At 47.6% G+C, this 21851-nt stretch overlaps 1 protein-coding gene across 3 annotated transcripts in view; it reads right to left on the reverse strand.

Moving 5' to 3' along the window:
- The window catches only part of LOC138815662 (splicing factor, suppressor of white-apricot homolog), a 55847-nt gene that overhangs the window by 28720 nt on the left and 5276 nt on the right, over positions 1–21851 (reverse strand). For all 3 annotated transcript variants that reach the window (XM_070005097.1, XM_070005096.1, XM_070005098.1), the window contains 6 exons: positions 20099–20184; positions 12999–13224; positions 11678–11790; positions 10759–10894; positions 3351–3594; positions 699–830 (listed from right to left, as the gene is read on the reverse strand). In XM_070005097.1, the coding sequence (XP_069861198.1) occupies positions 699–830; positions 3351–3594; positions 10759–10894; positions 11678–11790; positions 12999–13224; positions 20099–20184 (937 nt within the window). The remainder of the gene's footprint in view (positions 1–698; positions 831–3350; positions 3595–10758; positions 10895–11677; positions 11791–12998; positions 13225–20098; positions 20185–21851) is intronic.

Here is a 21851-nt window from a genome sequence, read left to right on the forward strand (position 1 = left end):
TTTAAAAAGGTGTTGTTATATTTCCTTTCCAGTGGACCCCAAGCAACATGAATTATCTAGGCACTTTTCTCTAAGATAGCATTACTCTTTTTATTGCACAGTAAAATAACCTCTCCAACTCTAATTTAACAAGAGGAACAAAAAACATGTTTAGCCAGGAGTCAGTGTCCCAGGCCTATAATCCTAGCTACTCAGGAGGCCGAGTAGCGAGGACAGCAGTTCAAAGCTAGCTCAGACAAGAAAGTCTTTGAGACTCTTATCTCCAATTAACTACCAAAAAGCTGGAAATGGCACTGTGGCTCCAAGTGGCAGAGTACTAGCCTTGAGCACAAAAGCTCAGGGACAATGCCCAGGCTGAGTTCAAGCCCCAGAACCAGCAAACGCACACACACTTGCGCGTGCGCGCGCACACTCACGCGCGCGCACACACTCACGCGCGCGCGCGCACACACACACACACACACACACACTTATAAAGACACTTTAGGAAGAAAAGGATAAAACCGTAAGAAAGGGATTACATGGCTAAACTAAAAAAAAACCTAAGCTAATGTCTTTAATCCCATACACTTAAAATGCCTATTATTATTGTTTTGTTGCAGCATCAGGGAGGAAACCCAGGGAGTCTCACATTTTAGAAGCAAGCACTCTGCAACCAAGCCATAGCCCAGCCCAATACTTCCAGCTCTTCCTCTCACCTCTGATCGTTCTTGGCACGTACGCTGGTCTCAAATTTAAGGCCATTCCTTGCAACGTATTCTGCCAGCTTATCAATCACAGGCTGGACGTCAGGAGGCGGGGGGATGATGGCGGCCACGGGGGCAAGCGCACTGTGGGGGAGAAGCAGGTGAGTGGGTGTGTGCCAGACAGCTCGAGGGGTGGGGTGGGGTGGGGATGATGGTGCACGGCAGGGGAGAAGCTGGGGAGCAGCCTTGTACTCAGCAACGGCATCAGGCCTCACACTGGCTACTGAAGGGTCTTCCTGGACTCAGAAGCCACATCAACACAGGAGGGAAAGATGATACAAGAGGGAGGTACCTGACCTGAGGATGTAGGTTCCCAAATACTAATACAGCCAATCACTTAAGGAAGGAGGGTCCAGAGTGATAGTAGGGCTTATTGAACAAGTCAGAGAAAGAAATCTTCCGTTATTTCCCTCTAACCCTGAGTTAAAACAACTAAGGACAAGAGTCAGCCTGGTTAACTTTCAGGGTTTTTTTTGGGGGGTGAGGGGGGTGTCTTCTGTGGAGCTAGGCAAATGCTCTACCATTGAGCTATATACCTAGTCTGGGGTGCTTTCTGAGCATGATCAGAAAGAGGATTATTTATGCAGGGAGATCTGAATATCTGCCAGATTTTCCCAGCACCCCTTGCTGGATGTCAAGATGCCTGCCTGGGGCTTCCCTGTGGGAACCGAGAACTCCGGTCATCCCTCACCTGATCCTACCTGAATGGCTCTGTCCACCTCACAGCAGTCAGCCAAGAGTTACTCAGCCGAGGTGCTGGGGCACTGTGTGATCAGCCGAGGTGCTGGGGCACCGTGTGATCAGCCGAGGTGCTGGGGCACCGTGTGATCAGCCGAGGTGCTGGGGCACCGTGTGATCAGCCGAGGTGCTGGGGCACCGTGTGATCAGCCGAGGTGCTGGGGCACTGTGTGATCAGCCGAGGTGCTGGGGCACTGTGTGATCAGCCGAGGTGCTGGGGCACTGTGTGATCAGCCGAGGTGCTGGGGCACCGTGTGATCAGCCGAGGTGCTGGGGCACCGTGTGATCAGCCGAGGTGCTGGGGCACCGTGTGATCAGCCGAGGTGCTGGGGCACCGTGTGATCAGCCGAGGTGCTGGGGCACTGTGTGATCAGCCGAGGTGCTGGGGCACTGTGTGATCAGCCGAGGTGCTGGGGCACTGTGTGATCAGCCGAGGTGCTGGGGCACCGTGTGATCAGCCGAGGTGCTGGGGCACCGTGTGATCAGCCGAGGTGCTGGGGCACTGTGTGATCAGCCGAGGTGCTGGGGCACTGTGTGATCAGCCGAGGTGCTGGGGCACCGTGTGATCAGCCGAGGTGCTGGGGCACCGTGTGATCAGCCGAGGTGCTGGGGCACCGTGTGATCAGCCGAGGTGCTGGGGCACTGTGTGATCAGCCGAGGTGCTGGGGCACTGTGTGATCAGCCGAGGTGCTGGGGCACTGTGTGATCAGCCGAGGTGCTGGGGCACTGTGTGATCAGCTGAGGTCCTGGGGCACCGCACAAGGAGAGGCCCACCATGAATGTGCATGAGTGGGATGTTGCATGGGAGTCATGTTTACAAAAGGCTACACTGCATTTCTAAAAGTCTTTTCTTAGCTTGGGAGAGGCAACTCACGCCTGTAACCCTAGCTACTTGGGAGGCTGAGAATGAGAGGATGGTGATTCACAGCCAGCCTGGCAAGAACAGCGTGAGACCCCTCCTCAACTCAGCTGGGCTCAGGGGCGGACATCCTGGAGGGTCCATCAGTCTGGGCAGCACGGCCAGTGAGACTCCAGCTCAACAGAGATGGACGTGGTGGTAGGTGCCAGTCATCCTAGCAACAACAGAAAGCCTACAGCACCAAGTTCAAGGGTCCAGGCAACCTCCAGCGAGGAACAAGACCCTATCTTGACAGTAACTTGTGAAAAACAGGTCTGGAGGTGTGACTCAGTGATAAGAGTGCTTGCCCAGGAAATGCTAGGTCTTGAGGCCAAACCCAAGCACTACCAAGTTAAAAAAGATTTACTTTTTTGAGAAAACTCAAACCCAGCCCAGGCTGGCCTGGGCTGTGTAACCCTCCCTGCATCAGTTCCCAAAGGCTGGGATTCCAGGAGCACATCATCACGCTCAGCTTTTATATGGACTTTTATAAGGGTCTCAGGTGTGTAACTTGGGGATCTGAGCAATAACTACGTAAACAACGGCAACAACAAGGTCTCCACACCCACAACACAGGGGCGGTAAACGCTCCCTATGCACCCTGGGGTGACGGGTACCACAGCACACACAGCCGTGGTGGTCGTGGACACAGGGCACTGTGGTAGGGACAGCACACAGCACACACAGCCGTGGTGGTCGTGGACACGGGGCACTGTGGTAGGGACAGCACACAGCACACACAGCCGTGGTGGTCGTGGACACGGGGCACTCTGTGGTAGGGACAGCACACAGCACACACAGCCATGGTGGTCGTGGACACAGGGCACTGTGGTAGGGACAGCACACAGCACACACAGCCGTGGTGGTCATGGACACAGGGCACTGTGGTAGGGACAGCACACAGCACACACAGCCGTGGTGGTCGTGGACACGGGGCACTGTGGCAGGACAGCACACAGCACACACACCTTGTGGTGGTCGTGGTCGTGGTGGTCACCTCACTGCCTGCTTCAGCTGTGGTGGGCGGGGGAGGAGGCGTGGTTCCAGGAGGCGGCGGGGCGGTGGTGGTCACTCCGGGGGAGCTGGACACGGTCACTCCAGCAGGAAGGGTGCTGTAGTAGGTGGCCACATCAATTCCTGGAGGCGGCGGCGCCAGGCAATAGGTGCCATCTGGTAACATGTAGTAGCTGTAGTACATGGCAGCCACAGTCGCTGTAAGACACACAAGAATCAAACATGGCGTCTCCTCTGCATCCCCAGCCACTCCGATACCCAGTGCACACAAGTCTTCTGAGAGGCTGGGACCACAGGTGCACACCACCATTCCTGACTGGGGTAAGGTTTGAAGACAGATCAATATATTATTCTGATACACGTACTTACTGAGCAAGCAAAACCTGACTCCAGTGAACCAGAGAGAGATGTTTTCTAAAAGTACAGTGGTACATAGACAATGAAGTTACGGGAAGTGGGAGGGACGCTCAGAGCTTCTCCCCAGACTGGGGCTGCTTACCATCTTGAGACAAGAGAGGAAACTGCCCCAAAGGAAGAGAACAGCCAAAGGCCGGGATAGACACCTGCCAGGAGCGGGGACGGGGCGCTGTCCTGCTGGCCTCAACCTCTGAAACCCCAGAGACAAAGACTGAAATCCTGGCCAAGCAGACCACATCCAGACCCGGGACCTGTGTTTGTCACGGCCTCTTCCTGCCCAGTTCCCTCTCTAATTATCACTCATGTCTGTACCTTGGAGAGAGCTGAAGGTTTACTGCACTCTGTTTATTTGGTGTATATAAGTGATGTGGATCTGACATTCTACAGATTGGGCCAAGGGCCCCAAACTGCTGGTTTCAAGGGGAGAAAGGAAGGTAAGGTTTGTTTTCCATGGGGTCTGGGAATGAAATACAGTACCCAATGCACTGAGCCATCCCCAAGTTATCTTATTTTTCCAAGTTTTTGTTAGCAATGTGTGTGTGGGGTCTGCGCTATTTCTATACATGCATATAATGTCATGTGACCACTCACCCCCTACTGCCCTGTAGTTATCACGCCTCCAGGTCTAGTTCTCACATACGAGGCAGCGTACTATCTGTCCAAGTCTGGCTTGCCTCCATCTATTTTTGCTACAAATGGCGTAATTTAATGGCTGAACAATACTACATAATGTGGGTATGCATGTCTACGTTGTGTTTTCTCTGCTCACTCATCTACAGATGAGCATCTAGGCTGATGGCTGGCACAGGCTGGCTACTGTGCAAGGTGTGCTGCGACACCACAGGGCTGTCAGGTCTCTGTTGGGTGCTCATTCCTCCATTTATGCCCAGAGTGGTACGGAAAGATCTTGAACAAGTTCTACTCTTAATATGAGGAACCTCCGATAAATCTCCATACTGGAGACACAATTTACATGTCTTTTTGTGCAGTATATCAGGGTCCTCCTTCCCAGGGTACAGTGTATGCTGGTATAGTGCCTGGACTTGCTGGGCAGCCACACCTTCGGCTGATGGGAGCCATCTGAATTGGATCGCTATCTGCATTTCCTTTTTTTTTTTTGGTCGGTCATGTGGCTTGAACTCTGGGCCTGAGCGCTGTCCAGCTTGCATTTCCTTTATGGCTAAGGAAGTTAACATTCAGGTAAGATACTTTACAAGGACCAATCTCCTCTAGTTTCACAGTCAACAGTGCTGAGTATAAAACTCAAGCCGGGCGCCGGTGGCTTACACTTGTCATCCTAGCTACTCAGGAGGCTGAGATCTGAGGATCACAGTTAAAGCCAACCCGGGCAGGAAAGTCTGTGACTCTTTTCTCAAATTATCCACTAGAAAACTGGAATTGGCGCTATGGCTCAGGCGGTAGAGCACTTGCCTTGAGCTGAAGAGCTGAGGGACAGCGCAGCGCCCAGGCCCAGAGTTCAAGCCCCAGGACCGACCAAAAAAAAAAAAAGTAACTAAAAAACAATTATAACCTCTTAATGTGCTCCAAATCTTTTATTCTTCCACAAAGAGGTCTTTCAGGGCTGAATTCTTGAATTATGAAACAAATTTTTACTTGCAGCTCAGGCATTACGTCACTGTGACGTCAGACTATTGCTGATTCCTGTCTCAGGCATGAGTCTCTCAGGGGCAGTCTTATAAAGAAGGCCTTTCAGTCCCTGGCCCGGGCTCTCCCTTCTTTCTGGTAACAAGGGCCACTTCATTTCTACCTTCCTAACACGCCAAGGATGCCAGTGCATTTAATTCCTGGCCTGCCCTCCCTTCTCCTCCCTTCCTGACTTACAATGAAGTTATTTTTAAAAAGAAAATGCCATAACCAACAGAAAAGGCACACTTGCAAAACAAGAAAAAAAAAAGTCTAATCTAGCCACAAGAAATGATTTAATTTTCACTTCTATCCTTTTTAGAATAAAGCACTGTACCATTACAAAACCACTGTGAGCTGTACAATGGGCAGCACGTTACCATTGCTGCCTCCAAGATGATCTTATTATCCTTTTCTGCAAGAATTTATTGCTGAACAGCAGAAGACAAATAATAAAAAGTAAAAAGCTTCGAGATAGCTTACTGTAAGGCTAAAAAATGGAAATTGCTAATTTTACTTATCTATATCTAAAGAGCTTCTAGAAGACACTTTTGTGTGCACATGTGTGCATGTATGTGTGCACATGCATGAGCTGGCTGATCCTGGGCTTGAATTCAAGGACCAGGTACTGTCCCTGAGAGTTTTTACCATTTGAGCTGCAGCTCTATTTCTGGCTCTTTGGTGGTTAGCATCTCATGGCCTTTCCTGCTGAGAGCTGGTTTCCAACCGTGATCCTCAGATCTCAGCTTCCTGAGTAGATACAATTACTGGTATAAGCCATGGGCATCTGGTTAAGAAAAAAATCCCTTAAAATAAAAATAGATGGGTCTTCCCAGCCTGCCATATTAGTAGAAAGTAAAGCACAAGGAGTGTCGGAGGATGCCCTGGGACTAGTAAACTCCAGTGGGACTGCAGCAGAGGGAACGCAGATGCGGCAGGGCCAGGCTGTGTGCGAGCTCTACAGAAATAGGCCGAGAAAGTACTCCTGATACCAGCAATATACCAGACAAGGGGTTGATATCCAGTATATACAGGGAACTCAAGAAACTAATCCCTCCCAAACCTAACAAACCAATTACTAAATGGGCAAGGGAACTAAAGAGGGACTTCTCAGAAGAAGAGATAAAAATAGCAAAGAAACACATGAGGAAATGTTCACCATCCCTGGTTGTGAAGGAAATGCAAATAAAGACAACCCTGAGATACCACCTTACCCCAGTCAGAATGTCCCACATCCTCAAGTCAGCCAACGACAAATGCTGGAGGGGATGTGGAGAAAGAGGAACCCTATTTATTACATTGCTGGTGGGAATGTACACTTACACAACCACTTTGGAAAGCAGTCTGGAGGGTCCTCAGAAAGCTAAATATTGACCTCCCTTATGACCCAGTCATACCACTTTTAGGCATCTATCCTGAACAACAGGAACCAGTATACAATAAACCAGGTGCAATAAACATGCACCTCCATGTTTATTGCTAGGATATGGAAACAACCCAGATGCCCCACCACAGATGAATGGATCCAAAAATTGTGGTATCTATACACCAAGGAATATTATTCAGCCATTAGAAATGACAAAATAATGGCATTTGCAGGGAAATGGATGGGGCTAGAAGAAATCATGTTGAGCGAGATAAGCCAAGAGCAAAGAGACAAACATACATGGTCTCCCTGATAAGTGGATGTTAAATCCAAAATGTTAGGTGATACGACAAAATTAACAGGACTTAAGAAACAAAGGACTCCCACTCATCTGGTCGAAACACTACTAAATAACCCCATGCTGCTGATCACATGTATGATATATATGTGTACACTGGAGGGGAACCAGGAGGATGACACAGAACTAGAGGGAATCAGGGAAAAACATACAGCAGTGGGACCCATCAGCTGCATTGGACATTGACCAAAATGAACTAAGCAACTCAATGGCAGCAATGGAGGGAGGGAACAAGTGGGAAAGAGGGAACAGCTGATGCTATGCAAAACCAAAGAAATGTACATACCACCCAATGTGGAAGAAATAACTGTAGCGCAAAGCTCTTAGAACTCATAAATGTTATAGACCGTGATAGACAATTTGCTCCAGGAAAGTTAGAATGTGTTTGTGACTTTAACTGAGCATCACTATCCCACAGTACTGTGAAATTTGGGAAATTACGTAACCACTTAATAACAATAAAAAATTTGGAAAAAAAAAAAAAAAAGAAAGTACTCCTGAAACAACACATTAAAACCACAGTCCAGGGGCTGGGAATGGGGCTTAGTGGTGAGTACTTGCCTAGCATGCATGAAGCCCTGGGTTCCATTCTTCAGTACCATATAAACAGAAAAAGCTGGAAGTGTTACTGTGGTTCAAGTGGTAGAGTACTAGCCTTGAGCAAAAGAAGCTCAGGGACAGCGCCCAGGCCTCTTTGAGTTTAAGCCCCAGGACTGGCAAAAACACCACCACCACCACCACCACCACCAAAAAACCCACAGGCTAATGTGGCTGGTGGCTCTTACCTGTAATCTTAGCTACTCAGGAGGCTGAGATCTGAGGATCATGGTTTGAAGACAGATCCCAGCAGGAAATGTCTGTGAGCCTTTTTTTTTGGCCAGTCCTGGGCCTTGAACCCTGGACCTGGGGGTGATGTCCCTAAGCTCCTTTTTGCTCAAGGCTAACACTCTACTACTTGAACAAAACACTACTTATAGCTTTTTCTGTGATTAATTGCAGGTAAGTCTTATGGGTTGGCTTCAAACCATGATTCTCAGATCTCAGCTTCCTGAGTAGCTAGAATTACAGGGGTGAGCCACTGGCACCTGGCTCCATGAGACTCTTCAATTAACCACCAAAAAGCCAGACATGGAGCTGTGGCTCAAGTGGTAGAGTGCTAGCCTTGAGCACAAAAGCTCAGGGGCAGCAGCAGGCCCTGAGTGCAAGTCCAAGGATTGGCGCGTGCGCACACACACACACACACACACACACACACGGTATAAGCAACATACATTTGGAAAGCTCTAGAAAATGAAGAATAGTACACTGGGAACAATGAACTATAATGCTGTTCATCTTGGAGTGGTTCAGGAGCTGGTGGTGCAGGAGTGAGTATCTGAACTTCACAAACCTCATGTCAAGCATGCCTGCTGAAAACAGGGTGAACATTTTTTGGCTACAAAAAGCCCTTTTTCCACATGTCCTTCCCTCAGTGTATAAAAAAAGGGGAGGGGGGAGAGGAGGAAGAAGGGGAGGAGGAGGATTCAGGGCTGGCTTGTGTGCCCCTGGTTCGGACCGAGGCTCTGCAGCTTATCTGGGCCAGGGAGCCCTACCACGCACTCTCAAACACACGGCCCTGGGATGTTCATACTATCATGGTTTGGCTCCAGTCACTGTCTCCACCAGGCCGTGGCTGCATCACAGAGTGGCCACACTCAGCCTGTTCCGTCCAGGGTCGTCCTGCAGGGTCTAAGCGTACACTGCGGCACTGAACAAACACTGCCAACAGGCAAACTCTGTCACGCAGCCTACACTCCATCTGGCTGTCTGCCACAGAGAAGACAGCTCCACCTGCTGCACCCGCACGCTTCCTGTTTCCTTCTGTCAAAACCTGTCTTGGACACGTTCTAGTCAGAGGCACTGTCCATTCACACCCACTAGCTCCCTATAGCCACTGGGCTGGTGCCAAAGAAAGATGCAGGTAAGCAGAAGTTGGGCTGCTTCCTCTTTGGCCACCATGCCCCAGCCAACTACCTGCCTGGTGGAAAGAGCACCTCCCCTCCAGGGGAGCACGGAAGACCACACTGGTATGCTAAAGGCTCTTCCCTCACTTCAAGTGACTGCTTGAACACATACATCAAGGTTTACAGTCAGTTAATAACTTCAAGTCATTAAAAAGATAAGAGAATCGAAATAAACGTAATTCTGCAGTGCATATTAAAGTTGGCTCTGTGTCTCCTCCAGCTCGATACCCACAATTCTACCCACCTTGGGTTGAAAATATTCATGGGAAAAGTTTCATTTGTACCGTGCAAACTTCCATCATTATTGCTTTAACAGTATTAACAGTACAATATAACAGCTGCTCACCAGGCATTCACATTGCATTAGTTGCCCTAAGTCATCCAGAGATGACTTAAATCCATGGGAGGAGAGTTGAGCACCCATGGTTTTGGTATCTGTCAGGGGTCCTGGAATCAAGTCCTGCAGATACCCTGAGTATCTTGTTCTTATGTCTTTAGTGACAGCAATCATGTGTCTAGCCAGAACCTGCCTTCTCAGTTCTTATCCACCACCCTTCCAGCATTAGGGTTAATTCAGGCCTGAGCTCTTGTTCAGCTTTTTGTGTTCCCAACTGGAGTCTACTACTTGAGCCATGCTTCTAGTTCTGACTTCCTGACGGCTAACTGGAGACAAGAGTCTCGTCTCAGCCTCCTGAGTAACTTGGGTTACAGGTGTGAGGCCCTGGTGCCTGGCTCTCTCTGTTGTTAACAGAACCATGTCCACTCAATCTTACATGTCCATTCTAATAGTCTCACATTACCACAAAATTGTGTCTAGCACAGACAAGACCATCTCTCCAGAATCTGTGCTCCCCCCTCTTCTTCACAGGGCTCTGTCTTTGTTTAGGGCAGCAATGTGTTCAACCGCAGACCCTCTCGCTGCCTCCACCACAGGCAAGGAAGACCTTGAGATATTAGCCAACGATGGGCTAGAAGAAGCTGCGGGAAGGGGACACAGAGGGGCATCTTTGGCTGGCACAACCTGTCTACCTTTGACCCTACTCTTCCTGCCTAGTTGACATTGGGACAGAGCAGCTCTCTGGCCACAGGTCCAGCCAAAGAGATGACCTGGTCATCTCTTTCAAGTTAAGATCTGGCCAGTTAGCTCCAGAGTCAAGGGAGTATACCCTGGATCTGAGATCTGGATGCAATCAGAACACACTCAGTGGGTCCTCCCAAGTCAGGACACACTCAAGGGTCCTCCCAAGTCAGGACACACTCAAGGGTCCTCCCAATCAGAACACACTCAAGGGTCCTCCCAATCAGAACACACTCAAGGGTCCTCCCAATCAGAACACACTCAGTGGGTGCTCACAATCAGACACACTCAAGGGTCCTCCCAATCAGAACACACTCAGTGGGTCCTCCCAAGTCAGGACACACTCAAGGGTCCTCCCAAGTCAGGACACACTCAGTGGGTGCTCACAATCAGACACACTCAAGGGTCCTCCCAATCAGAACACACTCAAGGGTCCTCCCACGTCAGGACACACCCCGTGGGTGCTCACAATCAGACACACCCCGTGGGTACTCACAGTCGGCCGTGTATTCCACCTGTGAGGGCTGCGTGGATGCCCCATCTGGGGGGTGTGGCGTGGAGGCAGAGCTGTCAGCTTGTGCTTTTCGGACAAGGGCTGCCAGGGGGTGATCTGGGTCCACCACCTTTAAGGGCTAGGGACAGAGAAGACGGGTTCTGAATCACATACAACCCTCTCGTTGCAAAAGACTCAACTTCAAAGTGCAGATAATCACAGGAAGGAGAAGATTGTTCAAGCCAACTTGAAACTTTGTCCTTCCTCCAAGGAATTTCTGATTTCTAGTAAACAGATTTTATCCACCCATCAGGCATTCCCTATACAGGCCAGACAAACTTTATGGTTGCTGAAAGTTTGTTTAAACCTCACAGACTTCTGCTTTTCATATTACGAATGGTGGATTTCTTCCTAAGGATGAGGGGAGAGTCAGAAGTAAATACATCTAGGGAAGGGGCTGGAGACATGGCTCAAGTGGTAGAGCACCTGCTTAGGAGGCAAAGGGCCCCAAGTTATACCCCCAGTACCACTATAATAGAAAAAAACACACACATCAAACCGTACTTTTAAAACTGTTTCCGAAGGTAACAAATGACTGAGCAGATGTTCTGAACACTCAAAAAAGCGTAAATTCTGCAATGAAGTCTACATGGCAAAACCAGTTCCAAGTCTTCACTAAATTTCTACTTATTCTAAGTATCCTAGATAGAAAAATAATCTGCTTGTGAAATTTATTAATGTGTATGTGCAGAAAACAAATGCTCTGTCACCAAGCCCAACACAAAAATGTACAAGACATCTCAAAAACAATCAAATTACAGCTGAAACACACAAGAAACACCATGCTCAGTATTTTCCAAACTTAAACTGGCAGCAAATTTGTTATGCCATAAAAACATACAGATAACAATGAAACAAAGACCTTCATCAGCTCTTCAAGGCGGCTGCTCTTTTTGGAAGCGAAGAGAGAGGGGTGCAGATAACTCCCATCTTCCTCATCATCCTCATCCTCATTGTCAGAGTTTGGACCTGACTCTGAAATAAAAATATGTACCATTAAAATCATACTAAAAATTTTGGTAGTGAAAAAAGAATATATGCTGCAAAAACCCCAGAAACAGACAAGGGCAGGCTACTGCATCATGTTATTATTTCTTAACCAAGAAATCTGTCCACAAAACCTGTGGATAATATTACTTATTCCTTGAAGTTGTTCAGAAAAAAGACCAAGAGGAAATGAAGTGTGACCCTCAACCACTTCACAGACTCCCTTTAGGGAGTCCCTAGCCTAGAGGCACTAAAATAGGCATCTGGGTGCCGGTGGAGCATGCAGAGAATCCTAGCTGCTCAGGAGGCTGCAATCTGAGGATCAGGGTTTGAAGCTAGCCCGGGGAAGGAGGGGTGGGTGTGGAGGATCTGTGAGACTCCATCTCCAAAATAGTCAGCAAAAAAACTGGGATAGAGGAATGACTCAAATGGCAGAAAATTAGCTTAGCGAACTAAGCTAGCCGCGCAAGTGCGTCCGAGTTGAAACCAGGAAAAAACTTAAAGGGCAAAAACCTTACATACTCATATAAAGTAATATTAACCCGAGGGGACAGATACCCTATAGGGAAGCTGGAGAAAATAAAACCAGCATTAAGATTTATACAAATGGGCTGGGCACAGCTCGGTGGTAGAGTGCTTGCTTAGCATGTCAGACCCTGGATTCTATCCCTAGCACTGGTGTATGTGTATGAATGTACACAACTGAAGTGAAACATCTGACTTCAGCTGAAGAGAACAAGATTCAAGGTAACATACACACAGAAAGAGGCTTGACCAAGTACAACGAACCATTTTCATTTCTGTGGACATGTATAATTTAACTTTATGGCCCCTTAACAATGATGCAAGCACACACACTTGTAGAATACTCTGCCAAAGAATAACACTCCCTGCTTTCTTTATTAAATGTTAAGCAGCCGAAACGAGAGGGAAAATGCCCAGCCTAGCTAATTATGTTAGGATGGCATCGATATTTAATTATATTTCACCCATCTGTGAAATATTAACTGAGAATTCAATATGGTACACCAGCAGGGTTAATTATCAAGCCTTGTCACAGGATTTCACAAACACTGAGAATTCTAATCTAGATTTCAATTCTCTATCTCTGAAAAGGAAGTTTTTCATATTTTCCCATACTCCCCTCACCCGGCCCCTGGCCCAAAGTCTGAACGGGATAGAACAGGTTCGTGTACTTTTTTTCTCTTCGTTCTTGTTTTCTGCCAGCACTGTGTACCGTCCTTCTTTCATAGCTTTCTGGATGAATTTGTAGTATGGGTTGAGGTAGTGGTCGAAGCGTAGGAAGTCGAACTGCGAGTTTCGTGCCTGCTTGGCCTTCAGCATTATTTCAAACTGCGCCCCCTGTTTGCACACAAAGCTGGCTGTGCGCTCGATGATGGCGTGCATCCTGGCTGTTGGTGGCTACGAGAGAACACACAGGTGTGTGGTCAGTTTGTCTTCTTTCCCGCTGGTCACATGACTTACTTGAAAGTCAGAAACAGTCCTGGTTTTATGGTCCATTTTAAGACATAAATGACATTTCTGCTAAGGAGCCCAGTTTAGTACTATCCTTGCAGTATATCATCCTGTCCAGATCTATCTAGTACTATATCCCTGTAGTACATCATGCTGACGAAGACTAGTACCATCCCTGTAGTACATCATCCCGTCCAGGTCTAGTACTGTCCTGTAGAACACCATCCTGTCCAGGTCTAGTACTGTCCTGTAGTACATCATCCTGTCCAGGCCTAGTACTGTCCTGTAGAACACCATCCTGTCCAGGCCTAGTACTGTCCTGTAGAGCACCATCCTGTCCAGGTCTAGTACTGTCCTGTAGTACACCATCCTGTCCAGGCCTAGTACTGTCCTGTAGTACATCATCCTGTCCAGGTCTAGTACTGTCCTGTAGAACACCATCCTGTCCAGGCCTAGTACTGTCCTGTAGTACATCATCCCGTCCAGGTCTAGTACTGTCCTGTAGAACACCATCCTGTCCAGGTCTAGTACTGTCCTGTAGTACACCATCCTGTCCAGGTCTAGTACTGTCCTGTAGTACATCATCCTGTCCAGGCCTAGTACTGTCCTGTAGTACATCATCCTGTCCAGGCCTAGTACCATCCCTGTAGAACACCATCCTGTCCAGGTCTAGTACTGTCCTGTAGAACACCATCCTGTCCAGGTCTAGTACTGTCCTGTAGAACACCATCCTGTCCAGGCCTAGTACTGTCCTGTAGTACATCATCCTGTCCAGGCCTAGTACCATCCCTGTAGAACACCATCCTGTCCAGGTCTAGTACTGTCCTGTAGAACACCATCCTGTCCAGGTCTAGTACTGTCCTGTAGAACACCATCCTGTCCAGGTCTAGTACTGTCCTGTAGTACACCATCCTGTCCAGGTCTAGTACCATCCCTGTAGTACATCATCCTGTTCAGGCCTAGTACTGTTCTGTAGTACATCATCCTGTCCAGGCCTAGTACTGTCCTGTAGTACATCATCCTGTCCAGGTCTAGTACTGTCCTGTAGAACACCATCCTGTCCAGGTCTAGTACCATCCCTGTAGAACACCATCCTGTCCAGGTCTAGTACCATCCCTGTAGAACACCAGCCTGCCCAGGTCTAGAACCATCCCTGTAGAACACCAGCCTGCCCAGGTCTAGTTCTAGAACTCTCCTGTAGTACACCATCCTGTCCAGGCCTCACGTCCACGAGGGCAGGCACTGCATCTTAAAGAGTGCGGAGAAGCTGGCCTTTCAGTGCATGGAGTTCGCATCTTCCTACTAACTCAGACACAAGAATGGACTTCAGTGGGTTCCTGAAGTTTATAAACACATATGTATTTTTCTATGGGTAGAGTATATTTCAACACTTCTCCAAAACATGGAAGGCTCCCTTCCACTAAACAGCACTTTGAACATCCAAACAAGTCCAGGAGCTCACTCCTCCTCCTCAGCACTCACCCCCTTCCTTGTGTCTGCTTCCTATAAAACACAGTTTAGGGCTCCATCTCACTGCCAGTCCTGGTTAAAACCGTGTGCTAAACCAAAGGCAGTCCAGGTGTGGCCTGGCCGGAGCAGGTGGGAAGGCACTACAGGTAGTGAGGCTTCTGACTACAGCCACAAACCCGTGCTTCTTCCTTTTACTTTGGCTCCAGAGCTATTTCCACCACATCATGTGGTCACAAACAGAACCTGTTAGGCCAAAACTACAAGCCACATGTCTGAAAATACTTTTAGTAACAACAAAGAGAGTAATACTAGGAAATTATATGGGAATGAAACTGAAAATTGCTCTCATTAAAAATGGGCAGTTAAACACTGAAGATGCTTATTGTAATTTCAGTGTCTCATCCTGAAATTACAAATGGCTTAATTCTCAAACTTAATTTCTGAATAAATAATGTCCTTCACACTGAAATGGGTAAACATGTACTATTAAACGTATTTAGACTCCCAAACAAATTAAGTTCTATGTTAAAGGCCCACTGAGTCCTGAAATATGGACCCTGATGTAGAATTTCATTGGCTTTGGCTACATAGATGGTTCATTTCTAAGCAGCACATTCCATAAACACATCAATGATTAACAATTAATTCAGAATAATTACACTCAAGGGAAAACACAATCCCACACAGTGCATGCTTTTTGTGAACCAATCAACTTTTAGGTCTTAAAGGCCTTAAGAGTAGGCCTATTAATCATCTAATATGACTACAATCGTTATAATGCCACATGTAGGTAATTTTACAAAGAAACGACTGCACAAAAGCAAAGCATCTATGAATACGTTCCAAGATCTGCTACCAGGAAACGTGAGATTAAAGTATCTGGCTTGATGGAAGTTGAGACATGGCTTACATGAGAAAGCACCAGCTACGAGCAAAAAAACCCAGCATGAGCTCAAGGCCTGGAGTTCAAGTTCTAGTACCAGCACAGGGGAAAAAAAATCCGGCTTGGAAAAAGCCATTCTTTGTTATGCAGATCTTAGACAATTTCTCTTCATTTAATGACATGAATATCCCTATTATACAATGACATTTTAAGACGCAGTTTGGAAGTATGGGGGTGCAGCTCAGTGGCAGAATGCACGCACACACAAGACTGCAGCACAGTGGCAGAATGCACACACACACACAGGAGACCGCAGCTCAGTTACAGAGCACACACATGCACACACACACACACACACACACACACACACACACACACACACACACGAGAGACCCTGGGTTAGGAAGTGTGGGGTGCAGCTCAGTGACAGAATATACGTACACACACACTAGACCGCAGCTCAGTGACAGAATGCACACACACACACACAAGACTGTAGCTCAGTGGCAGAATGCACACACACACACACACACACACACACACACACACACACACACACACACACACACACACACACACACACACACACACACACACACACACACACACACAACCCAGCACCCAAACCAAACCAAACCAAGTCAGTCCACAGGTAAGCATGCCCAAGTTATTATAAAGACTGTCTGGTAAATGTCTTTCTAGTCTAATCCCACGCAGAAGCCCTGTGAGCTAAGGGAAGTCTATTAAGCCAAGTACCACTATCTCCTCACACCTGCAAACTCCATCACCATGGCTTCAAGCTCAAGGAAGAGCACTAGACAAAAGGAGAGCTCTGGGAAGCTCTGGACTCACATCTAGCAGGGTGAACAAGGAACGAGAGGGGAAGATGAGAAATGAGGAAGAAGCCCCAGGGCAGTCTACGGGCCTCTGGTCCTCCAAAGGGGAGAGATGAACTAATTGCTTTTTTTCCGTAGGCCCAACAAGCACCAGATTCTGTCACAACTCAAGTGTGCAAGCGAAACTATAGACACATTAGCAGGAATACTAGGAAATTTTTTCCCACCTCTTCAGAACAGGAAAGGTCTTCCAAGTATTATGCTTACAACTCTGCAGCCTCAAGGGGAATGGCATACACAGTAAAATGACAAAGCTCTTAGAAAGGCTTTTGCAAGACCAAAGTAGCCAAAGGCTCCCCCATCAGACATGAGTCCTGACACCACAAGAAAGGACACCTCTGCAAGAGGGCAGCGCATATTAGCTTCTTTTCTTTTCTGTCCACACAGGGCAACAGCCTGAAAGCCAGAGTGCAAGCAAACTTGGACAACGCTCAGCAACACTGAACCAGAGGGTCTCAGCGCTCCAGTCAGTCGCTGGCTAGGACGCGGACCTGACCCTACAGGCCCGACGGCAGCTCAGAGCTCAGTGTGCTCTCCTCTGGAAGGCAGGTAATTATGGAACCCATCTGTCATAATTGCTAAATATCAACGGAAAGATGAGCACAGAGTGGCCGTACAATGCCTGGGAGAGAGGGTGTATGCTTAGTGAGAGCTTCCGGAGCCCTTTACTTTATTTGAAGTCTGAAATGTGAACTAACAGCAGTTCCTAAGGAGCCGCAGTTCTCTCCTTTCTTCCGTATTCTAAGGTTGGTGCCCCAGGGGCTTGTGCTCTGGGAGGCAAGTGAAACAGCACTAGACAAACAGGGGTCCAAGTTACCACGGGCACCTGGCAGATACTGCTCACCTCTGCCACTTGAGTGAGTAGTACTAACTGCTTGCAAGTACCAGATGGCTCCAGCATGGCACACCCACCCAGGTGGAACAGGGGAGTTGGCTTTGTGTGGGGAACTCAGGACTGGCCACAGAAGGGCTCTGAGACCCTGGGAAATGGGTAGCCAACTGCACGTACATGTCAGACACATGACATGCTTAGAGGAAGAATAGGTCTCTACTTCCCATGGAAGAGAAACATATGATCATGGAGACGATGAATCAATAATAAGAGGCATCTGATCACCTGACAATGCCTGAACCTAGAGGCTCAATAGACTGCTGGAGAAGCTGTGTGGGGTCTGTCGTGGTGGTACAAGGAGGGCCCCAACCCAAAGCCAGATTAAACCAAGGGCTCCTTACAGTGTCTGCCTAACTAACCGCAGGAGCGGGCCCTCTCCACTGCAGCGGTACCAGCCCGTGTGGCCAGTTCAGCCATTCTATGTCCCCTTAAAAATACTCAACATTGGTGACTTGAGACAACAGGATGTGATTTATATGATGCATTTCTGACACTGCCAGGAAGGAAATGGAAGAGGCAAGCCAGACTCACCGAATTCTCAAGTAGGCTTCCACATTTGCCTCTTTACTCAAGGATACCTCCAAAACCGCCAGTGGAAGGAATGGACACCTAGGCCTGTGCTCTCCACTGTGTGACAGGTATTTTTACCTCAGGCATACTGTTTATTAAACAATTTATACTTTGGCTGAAGATAACCATTAAATGCTGTAATAGGAATTATACCAACAAAATTCTATTGTACCTTTCCATTTATATTTGCACAGAAATTAAACTCTGTGAAGCTTTGGCATGAAATACAATGAAGCAGGTACAATATTTAAGGCTTCATTTCAACGGGTCAGAACACACAAGAAGACCATGTACGATAATACACGGAACAGATATCGATATAAGGCTCATTGATCTCCAGATAATATTTTTTTGTTGGTTGTGGGTCTTAAACTCTGGGCCTGGGCGCTGTCCCTAAGCTCTTCAGCTCAAGGCTAGCACTCTACCACTTGAGCCACAGCACCACTTCCAGCTTTCTGGTGGTTAACTGGAGATAAGAGTCTCATGGATGTTCCTGCCCAGGCTGGCTTTGAACTGATGTCAGCCTCCTGAGTTCCTAGGATTGCAGGTGTGAGCCACCAGCACCTGGCTCCAGATAATATTTGAAGCTTTAACCACAGAAAATGACCAAAAGTTGGAACTAAAGAATCAAACATAGGTAGTAATTACAAAAACCCAAAGAGTTAAGTATATTTGTTTTAAAAAAAGAAACAGAGAAAGAAGCTGGTTTAAGGGCATGAGTCTGCCGCCCCCAGGGATGCCGGAGGGCTGTGGCACAGGCCAGCAAATGTAAATGAGACCCTAACTTGAAAACGGCCACAGTAAAGGGAGCTGGAGGTTTAGCTCAAGTGGTACAATACTTGCCTTTCAAGTGCAAGGCACTGAGGTCAATCCCAGGGGGTGAGAATATGTAAATGAGTAAAGTGAGGAAGGATTGAAAGGGCTATTTTTGGTATCTCTCATCACATACTGCAGGGAAGGAAAAAAGGCTGAACCCAGGGTGGCAGTGGGCAGCAGAGGGAGGGTCAGACCCTGGGTCTGTGAAGTGCTGTCTACCCAGTGACTGGTACGATGGATATCAACACGCACTTGAAACGTTTCCACTGACAGCACTTGCAACCCAGGTACAACAAACTCAAAGAAAAAACCCTTTGCTGCTGAGCACAAGCACTTGACATCCATATCCATGTGTACCCCTGCAACGCCCACATGTGAACACCCCTTGAAAATACAAAATACACCAAAAGCAGCTTGGCACACAACCTAGAATACAGAATTCCCACAATAAATACTCCGAAAAACAAAGAAAAAGCTCAGCATTGGCTTTAACACCGACTGCAATTTAACAAGACGAAACTGAAGAAATCAGGGCTGAACTGGAGACTCAGTCCCGAGGGTAACCAGCTGCAAAGCAGCCTAACCAAGAACTCCCACGTTGGCTTTTCTCACGGGCAGAAGAGCGGACTAGACATGTACAGGGACAAATCATGACAGAAAAACTGCCCAAAAAATGTTAGGCAAAGATATAGCATCTCCCCCCAAAAATCATACCAGAGAGAAACAAGGCACATGGGTCATGAGCAAAGCTGCCTCGAGCATGGCCGTTTTCATGTCTACATGTGGATGACAATACATGCACCTGATTCTGACATGGTGGTTCATGCTGGGCAAGTCACGTGCCCTCCAGACCACCCCCAAACAGGCCCAATGTGTTAGTTATTTTGCTATATTTCTTTTCTTTTCTTTTTCCCGGTTGGTTCTGGGGCTTACACTCAGGGCCTGGGCACTGTCCCTGAGCCTCTTTGTGCTCAAGGCTAGTGCTCTACCCTCGAGTCACAGCACCACTTACAGCTTTTTCTGAGTAGTTTATTGGGCTTTCCTGCCCGGGCTGGCTTTGAACCGCAATCCTCAGAGCTCAGCCTCCTGAGTAGCCGGGATGACAGGCGTGAGCCACGGCGCCCGGCTTATTCCATCATCCTTAAAGCATGTGAAATGTGATGCTTCCCCCAGCTATCTCTACAGCGTGGAGTGCCTGGACAGCAGCTGGATGAACACAGTCCTCTTGCACGTGCAGCACCCAAGGTGAAGACAGAGCAACGCCGACAGAGAATTGAGAAGAAATACACATACCAGTTCCACGTCAGACGGGACATTCAATCCTAAAGGGGCAATGAAAGGTTCTTCGTTTTCTTCCAAATTTTCAGCCTCAGACTTTTCTGTTAAAGCAAACAAATAAAACTTCTGAGCAATGTTCACCAACACAACTTCCTGCTCTACCTCCCTATGTCTAATACTCATTTCACCCTCCCAGAGACAAGGGCAGCATGGCAGAAGTCTGAGCTCCAGTCCTGCTGTTCCCAGCTGTAGAGTCTGGGCATGTATCTGTGATCCTGGCACCTCTGCAGTTCCTGTGTCTCCCTCAATGCAGTGCTAGCTCTACGGTACATATATGCCAACAAGGTGCAAGTGAGAAAGCCCGCCCCCACGGAGATCACCATCAGAGCAGGATGCTCGACACTGACACGGCCATCAGAGCAGGGTGCTCGACACTTAGCCAGGACATGGATGTTCTGCTTTTCCCTCTGTTGCTTTTACTTCTGCATTTAACTAACTGGCTTTTCAAGACCTCCTTCCAGTAGGTATCACTGTGTGTCTATGTGTGTATGTAGGCGCACACACGTGCATGTACACGGGCCTGTGTGTGTGAGCATGTGCCAGTCCTGGGGCCTGAATTCAGGGTAGGTCTGGGCACTGTCCCTGAACTTTTATGCTCAAGGCTAGCGCTCTACTACTTGAGCTATATGGCTTTTTGGTGATAATTGGGGACAAAGATCTCATGGCTTTCCCTGCATAGGCTGGCTTAAAACTACAATCATCAGATCTCATTTCCTAAAGATAGAGGATTACAGATGTGATCCTGGTGGTATAATCAATTTTAATAATCAAATTGTAAAACACTTGAGCATTTAAAAAAAATGTCAAGATATCGCATAAGCAACATTATCACTGTTTTTTTCTTTCTTTTTTCATAAACAATCAGATGTATTTTTCCATTTCTGTTCATTCATTACAGCCACTGAACAACATTTGTCTGTGTGCTACACAAGTTGATTACAATGCCAGTATGGTATAGGAAAATGTACCTTAGCCTACTAGCCAATATATACAGGGAGTTCAAGAAATTAACCTCTCCCAAACCTAATAAATCAATCACTAAATGGTTGAGGGAAGACTTCTCAGAAGAGGAGGTAAGAATGGCAAACACACGAGGAAATGCTCATCCTGGCTGGCCATAAAGGAAATGCAAATCAAAACAATTCTGAGATTCCATCTCACCGCAGCTCGATTGGCCAACATTGTGAATTCGGATAACAAATGTTGGTGGGGGTGTGAGGAAGAAGGAACCCTACTGCATTGCTGGTGGGAATGTAAACTAGCACAACCACGCTGGAGGTTCCACGTATGGAGGTTCCTCAAAACACTAAACACAGACCTTCCCTACAACCAGCCATACCACTCCTGGGCATCTACCCTGAGCATCATGAGCCGGGATATGATAAAGACACCCGCACATTCGTGTTCACTGCCCCACTATTCACAATAGTGATCCTGTGATCCTTGTATCTCAGACTCCTGAGTAGCTAGGTTTACAGGTGTGAGCCACCTGGCACCCAGCTTCTATCTATTCTTACAGAAAAACAGGCTTAGTAGCACAGAATAAAAACCTGCCATTGCGATACACACTTAACGCAAACTAAATTCAAACAGCCCTTTCTTGTTGAACAAAAAAGTATACACGATGGTGGAAAGTTATAGAATATAAAAGACAAGACCAACTGAAAACAGTGTGCTGCCAGAAGGGAGAGGGAAGTCAGGTACTGAT

This window comes from Dipodomys merriami, unplaced genomic scaffold (genome assembly GCF_024711535.1).
Source record: "Dipodomys merriami isolate MVZ:Mamm:240054 unplaced genomic scaffold, mDipMer1.0.p SCAF_655, whole genome shotgun sequence".
NCBI lineage: Eukaryota > Metazoa > Chordata > Mammalia > Rodentia > Heteromyidae > Dipodomys > Dipodomys merriami.